Genomic DNA, 7,445 nt, shown 5'->3' with positions numbered 1-7,445 from the left:
TCTGGACTCCTGGTACTCGGAAATTCCTACTGGATTCCTAGTGGACTCCTACTGGACTCCTTGTACTGGACTCCACTATACCCATTCCTTAGGAATCCTTAATTCCTTGTGATTTGGGATCATTCCAGTAGGAATCTACTAGGACTCCAGTAGGACTGAGATGCAAAATTTGTATGGTGTTCAGGCAATATGAAATTGGCTGGAGTCCTAGTAGAATCCAGTAGGAGTCCGGGATTCCAGTAGGAGTCCGGGATTGCAGTAGGAGTCCAGTAGGAATAGGTGGGGGAGTGTAAAGAGCTCATTTGGAGGTGGATGTGGAATTTCGAGATTATGCAGAAGATTTAGTTTGGCAGGCCCAAGTCTCACAACAAGAAGAGGAACATGACACTGACCACACCCCATCCTCGATACAACCGATTCAGCCTCAGCCTACTGCTACCACAGTTGTTCCTCCATCTCGAATGTCGAGAGCTTGCAAAACTCAAATCACACTTCAAAATCTATTTAATTATGTTGTTGACAGTGCTAAAGGGGAAGGACTTGGCTTTTATTGGCTGGGGAGTGTCAAGAATCTTGAGGAGGACTTGCTTGCACATGAGTGCACAGCTGCCGAACTCCAGCCTGCTTCCCATCCCCTGACATTGTAAGGTGATTATGGATTGTTGTAGGGTAATCACTTTTTTGGTAATTAAAGCTGGTTCTTTTCTATTCTATGACTTGAACTTATTGGGGAACTCAAATGTGTAAAGCAAGCAACTTGAACAGGGTATGTAGCTGATAGAATTGGGCTTGTCAACGTCCAGTTGTCAGGTTATACAAGGCCACATTTGCACAACCCTCTTTGGATGGTCAGGCCAATATTTGACCACTTTATGGCCATTTTGTTTGCAAGCATTAGTCTTGTTGACATCAGATTTGGCTTGGGCAGCCATAGCTATAAGAGAAAAATGAGGGGATGCTTGATTAGTGGTTAAGGAAAATACTGGGCCCACTCTGGCATATACATACAGAACCATGAACTAGCCTTGCAGCTGCAAGTTGGTGAACTTTCTGAAGCAAATCTGCTGCACTAAGTGAATGAATGGCTATTAGAATTAACAGTAACCATTTGTACACCTGTGCATACATGAATACATGAAGCGAGAGATCATAAATGTGAGTAGTTGGAGTGAGCACTCATGAACATGAGTAGATGGCAAGGCTTGCTAAGCATATGTTGTGCTTTCAATGTGATTTGAACCTATGCCTTGGCCTTTTCCTGGCTTCTCAACTGTTTTGTGAGCTACTAGACGTGTCCAAGATTGTGTCAGAACCATCACTGCTCCCAAAAGAGTTGTCTGAGGAAGAAGGATAACTCGAGAAAGATTCTGACCAGGGTCTGCATGCACATGGGTGTGGGGTCTTCGTGAAATATTAATTTAATGTTAAGATTTGGTTAAGATGCAATGTTCCTGTGAAGAGACTATGGCATTACCCATGCTGATCACTAAATACATGAGTGTTAGGGCTAGGTAGAGCATTTTTACGTTGAGGCTCTCTGCATAAGATTGAAAACATCCAAAGTTCATACCTTACCTGGCATGCTCCACAGTTTTACTACTTGAAAGTGTGTTTTTCATTGAAATTTTTTGATGGTTGATTCTGCAGGCATTATCTCCGAAGGTTGGAAAAAAAATGAGCAGAGTAGCTCATTTCATTCTGCCAGGAGACACAAAATGCCTCCTGGGTGTATCACTGAGTGATTATGTAACATCATCACGTGGATGACTGTAATACCCAATATGAATAGTAGAGGGTCTTACCCTGTGTCACTGAGTGGTAGTGCCTTTTTCAAAGTTGGCCTTGTTTGTCCTGGCTCTTTCTGTCCCATCGACCTTTTTTTAGCCCAACAGTCTTCAAAGGTGGCCTTGTTTGTCTGCTGCCTTCCATTCCACTGGCCTTTTTTTAGACCTAGAGGCTTCAAAGTTGGCCTTGTTTAAGCCAGCCGTTACTGCTGACAGGAGAGGTCAGAAGTAAGACAGGCTCTCCTATTGTGGTAGCTCTCTCATCTTCTGATGAATCACACTAATGTACTGAGAATTTTTGACACAGGAAAGGTAAGTGCTTTACCCCTTGGGCAGAATATGCCAGTAACTGTGGACACTGTGAACAGGAATCCAGTGTATGCTGGGGGATGTTGTTCAACACAGGAGAGGACTACAACTTTATGTTAGTCCCGATCCTGAAACAACCTGGCATGAATAGCCTAAGCACAGTGGTTTTCTTTGGTACAGGCGCTCACTTCAGTCACCCACTACCAACTGACTATTAGTCATGCAAACTCCACGTAAGTTACATGACTAAATGTCATGGACCATATCTATATTCTAGATATATATGGGTCCTAGAAAGCCCTGAAATCTAAAATATATTCTTGACACATGGACCCTGAAATGTCACACAAAAATTATAATGTCTGTGTCACACCTCCAAAATATATTTTGCAAGTGAAATGCAGTCAGGATATATTTTTGGTGAGTGGACCCTGAAATGTTACTGTCACACCTTAGAAATATATTTTTGCCCTGTCTTGGCCTTAGGATATATTTTGTGAAACAAATGTGGTAAGGATATATTTTTCTGGTCTGTAGAGGTGTCAGGGGTCCTAGTTTCAGCAAAAAACTTGTGATTTTTTTGCTGTCTGGGGTATATATTCTGGGAGATTCTGCAATGATTTCCAGGGTTTTTGGCACTATGTCTGGCAAATCGACATCCCATCTTGAAGGTTCGACTTCTGCTTGTTTTGGAAGAGGGTGATACTCTCTTGTCAACTTATGATTGACTTCTTCCTCAGATGGGGACATGGTGATGTCATATGAGTGCTTCTTTATCAATAAGTTTGGAAACATCTGTAACTGTTGTCAAGACTGCACTGTGCTGCTATCTTGAAGCCATTTCACCACATCCCCTTCCATAACATACAATGCTGATCTGTCTAGCAAATTGACATCCCATTTTGAAGGTTCAACTTCTCCTTGGTTCGAAAGAGGGTGACACTCTCTTGTTGACTGATCATTGACTTCTTACATGGCAGTGTTATATGAGTGCTTCTTTATCAACAACTTTGGAAACATCTGAAATTGTCCTCAAGACAGCACTGTGCTGCTACCTTGAAGCTATTTTGCTACACCCCCTTCCATGACATCCATTGCTGATGTGTCTGGCAAATGGACATCCCATCTTGGAGGTTCACCTTCTGCTTGTTTCAGAAAAGGGGGATACTCTCTTGTCAAGTTATGATTGACCTCTTCCTCAGGTTAAGACATGGTGGCGTCATATGAGAGCTTGTTTGTCAACAAGTTTGGAATTGTCTGGAACCATCCTCTAAATAGTGCTGTGCTACCTTGAAGATATTTCGCCACACCCCCTTCCATGAACAACTCCATCACTTTGGTTTAGTGAGAGGAACATCCAGCTTTCCCCTCCAAATACCCCAACAACCAACTTGCCAGTTTTCCTTTTCAATGCTGTGTTTGGCAAATTGACATCCCACTGAGAGGATGACTTTGCTCAATAAAGAAGTTGAGTAAGTTCTCAAAGCTCAACCTAATCTACAGTGTAGTATGCAGTACTCAAGGAGTGGGGCTCAATAAGAGATGTTTGTTACAAAATATATTTTTTGCATCAATATCATGAAAGAATATTGTTGGAAGATATATATTTTGGGAGTATATATCCAGTCATCAGAATCAATACTACTGCAAGGTATATATTTGGCATACATACATTGTGGAAGAATGTATTTGATAACTAGATCTCGAACCAAGATATATCTTTCCACTAAATTCACTATATGCTGAATCAACATACATTATTTCTCAACTATATCCTATATTTTCCCACTACATTCTGAATCAAGATATATTTCTCAACTATATCTTTAACCAGGATATATTAACAAGATATATTTTTAAACTATATCTTGAACGAGAATATATTACCAAGATATATTTTTAAACTATATCTTCAACCAGGATATATCATCAAGATATATTTTTAAAGTATATCCTGAACCAGGATATTATCCTGGACTGGGACATATCTTTCAACTTGATCTTGAACCAGGATAAATTACCAAGATGTATTTTTAGACATATCTTGCAGAAGACAGAGAGAGGTGCAATTTATTGAATATAACTCCATGAATTTACATTACTACAGGGACTATTAAATAAAGGAACAAAGAGAAGGGGAGGGAGTGAGGGAGGGGGGGTGGGGGTTGGTGGGCAACAAGGCAGGGGGGAAAGGGGTGGTAGGCAATGATGGAGGGGGAAGGGGTTATAGGCAATGAGGGAGGGGTGGCAGGCAATGAGAGAGAGGGGGAGTGCTGGCCAGTGAGGGAGAGGGGCAGGGAGTGGTGTGCAGTGAGGAAGAGGGTGAGAGAGTGAGGGAGAGGGAGAGGGGAAGGGAGTGAGGGAATGGGGGAGGGAATGAGAGAATGGGGGAGAGATAGGAATGGGGACAGAGGGAGGGAATGGGGGACAGAGGGAGGGAATGGGGGACAGAGGGAGGGAATGGGGGACAGAGGGAGGGATGAAGGAATGGGGGAGGGATGGAGGGAATGGGGGAGAGAGGGAGGGAATGGGGAGGGAGTGGGAAGGCAGTTGTCGCCGTTTATCGGTGGTGTTGGTGGGCGCTCATCTTCGTTGGTAGGGTGGGCGCCCAGCGCGTCTTCATGGTGGTGGGCGCTCGGCGTGTCTTCATGGTGGTGGGCGCTCGGCGTGTTTTCGTCGTCGTCCATCCGTCGTTTGTTGGCCATCATCGTCGTTCTTCCATCGTTGCATGCGGTCAGCAGGCGGCATGCCCTTCCCTTTGGGGAGGGGTGACGTGAGAGGTGCTAGCTGTCGACCGCCCACTGGTGGAGTGGGCGGTCGACGGTGGTGGGCCTGTGTTAGTTCTATGCGCGATGATAGAGGCGGTGGGGTGCTTACCGTATTGGATAGAAAACGACGATGACGACGATGTCATCGTCATCATCCCTCGTGTCCCTTCGTGTCCAATGTAAAATGACGACGACAACGACGACGTAACCATCGTTGTCGTTGTCCCTCGTCCAGGTGCGTCGCATACTGGCCATGTTGCTCCTTCATAGACCTGGGGCCGTGGGGGTGTGCCGATCGTTGATTTCCGTGGGCGCTCGTCGATTTTCGTGGGCGCTGGTCGTCGTTTGCATGGGCGGTGGTCGTCGTTTTCGTGGACTTGCATGGGCGCTGGTCGTCGTTTTCGTGGGCGGCCGGGATCGTTTGTGCTGGTGGTGGTTACGTGATGTGGTATGCAGGCGACGTGTGTCTATTTTTCAAAATTTGCATTTTTTCATTACAAAACTTTGTAGTGTTCGGGCCTACAAAAATTTGTATTCTCCTCTTTTATCATTACAAAGACTTGTAGTACCAGGTTTTGAGACTACAAAAAATTTAGTTTCCTCTTGTTTCATTACAAAAGCTTTTACTGTCTGCTTTTTCATTATAAAATTTTGTAGAACCAGCTTTTTGAGACTACAATTTAGTAGTCTCAGGATCTTAGGACTACAAAAGTTTGTAATGAGGATATAGTTTAATGTTTTAGAGAAGGTGACTTGAGCCACATAGCTCTATATCATTCAGTCTTTGTACCCTCCATCTGACTATGACAAAGGAACAAAATAGAAAGACAGGACTCTGACACTGAGATGTCAGAAAATTCAACCCCTCCAATAGATGATTTCAAGATTGGCTACAGACAAGGAGTAGATATCTAGGTCATACTTAACCATAAATCTAGGGAGGGTACAAAGGTTGAATGATGGAGAGCTATGTGACTACTCTGAAACATTGAACTATGTCCACATGTACTTACTCAAAGTCAAGGACACAGTACATATCTTTGTAGTCTGAAATGTGGACACTACATTTCTAGTTCTAAGATCTGAGACTACAAACTTTTATTGTCTCAAAAAGCTGGTTTGAAGCTGGTTCTACAAAATTTCATAATGAAAAAGCGAACAGTAGAAGCTTTTGTATTCAAAAAAGGGGGGACTATAATTTCTGTAGTGTCAAAAGCTGGTACTACAAGTCTTTGTAATGATAAAGGAGGAGAATACAATTTTTTGTAGGCCCAAAAAGCGAACACTGCAGAGTTTTGAAAACAAGTAGTTTGCCTAATAGTGATACTTAATATAGTCACTACTTAGCCTTGTCTCAAGATCCTAAGTCACACAATGGCTTTGGGGTAAAAAGTAAGGATTGATTCTATCTTACTTTACAGACAAGTTAAATACATCTATTGATAATCTTAGAGGAAGGTTATGGAACCTTCTGCTATGTCCTTTGTTCTACTGTATGTGTTACTATGCATTGTTTAGATGTGGTTTTGTTTGGCTACGTCATGTTTGCCAAATCTTTCGTCAAACAACCACGTCAAGACTTGTCAAGACCAATGACTTCGCCGATGACAACCATGATGACCATCCACCATCGCAGACAAGGCACGAGGGCCCAGCAAAGCCACCGACGATTCGACATGAGCGCGCACCCTCCTCGCCCATTGACAAATGGCCACAAGTGCCCACCCTCCACTTCGTGAGCGCCCACTAGGATCCTCAGCGGGCGTCGACGAGGGCTCACAACCACACGACGGGCCAGTAACTCGACGAAGGGCGAAGAGCACCCATCCACGACTTTGTGAGTGCCCACGGCGACCATCGATGAAGCATGACGAGCCACCACGCCCATTGACGAATGGCCACGAGCACCCACCCTCCACTTCGTGAGCGCCCACGAGGATCCTCAGCAGGTGTCCACGAGGGCTCACGACCACACGACTGGACAGCAACTCAACGAAGGGTGAAGTGCGCCCACCCACAACTTCACGAGTGCCCACCACGACCTTTGACGAAGGTCGACGAGCGCCCATCCACGACTCCGTGAGCGCCCACCACGACCATCGACCGCCCACTCCGCCAGTGCGTGGTCACTGGCACCTCCCACGTCACCCCTCCCCAAGGGAAGGGCATGCTGCCCGTTGGCAGCCACGTCACCGTGCGACGCGATGCAAGGACGACGACGCGGACGACAAACGATGGACGGACAATGGCGAAGATACGCCGAGGACGACCAGCGTCCACACACCACCACCATCGACGAAGCACGACGGGCGCCCACTCACCAGTTCGTGAGTGCCACACCACCATCGATGAACGGCGACGAGCGCCCACTACCACACGAAGGACCCCACGAGCGTGGGACGACGATGACAACGAGAACATCGTCGTCTTTGGTTTATATTGGATATAGTAAGTACCCCCCACCTCTAACTCTATCACTCCCACCCAACCCCCTCCATGACTCCCTCCCTCTCTGCACTCTCTCCCTCTCTGCACTCCCTCCCTCTCTGCAATCCCTCCCTCTCTGCAATCCCTCCCTCTCTAC

At 45.5% G+C, this 7,445-nt stretch overlaps 2 protein-coding genes across 2 annotated transcripts in view; one reads left to right on the top strand and one right to left on the bottom strand.

Moving 5' to 3' along the window:
* Nucleotides 1-4,186: 4,186 nt before the first annotated feature.
* On the bottom strand, nt 4,187-5,116 carry LACBIDRAFT_324467 (uncharacterized protein; the record flags this gene model as incomplete). The annotated part of the gene is made up of 2 exons (XM_001877578.1): nt 4,187-4,808; nt 4,971-5,116. The coding sequence occupies 2 exons, from the start codon at nt 5,114-5,116 to the stop codon at nt 4,187-4,189; spliced, it is 768 nt and encodes a 255-aa protein (XP_001877613.1).
* A 1,119-nt stretch (nt 5,117-6,235) lies between these two features.
* LACBIDRAFT_324466 (uncharacterized protein) overlaps nt 6,236-7,445 on the top strand; it is a gene marked incomplete at both ends in the record, with an annotated part of 1,462 nt that continues 252 nt past the window's right edge. The window contains 6 exons of the mRNA XM_001877927.1: nt 6,236-6,246; nt 6,314-6,354; nt 6,380-6,596; nt 6,621-6,698; nt 6,811-6,979; nt 7,046-7,188. Coding sequence (XP_001877962.1) covers nt 6,236-6,246; nt 6,314-6,354; nt 6,380-6,596; nt 6,621-6,698; nt 6,811-6,979; nt 7,046-7,188 — 659 coding nt within the window. The remainder of the gene's footprint in view (nt 6,247-6,313; nt 6,355-6,379; nt 6,597-6,620; nt 6,699-6,810; nt 6,980-7,045; nt 7,189-7,445) is intronic.

The sequence above is a fragment of the Laccaria bicolor genome, genomic scaffold (assembly GCF_000143565.1).
Source record: "Laccaria bicolor S238N-H82 LACBIscaffold_5 genomic scaffold, whole genome shotgun sequence".
Classification (NCBI taxonomy): Eukaryota; Fungi; Basidiomycota; class Agaricomycetes; order Agaricales; family Hydnangiaceae; genus Laccaria; species Laccaria bicolor.
The sequence above is the reverse complement of the archived record's forward strand: the minus strand, read 5'-3'. Positions and strand labels throughout refer to the sequence as shown.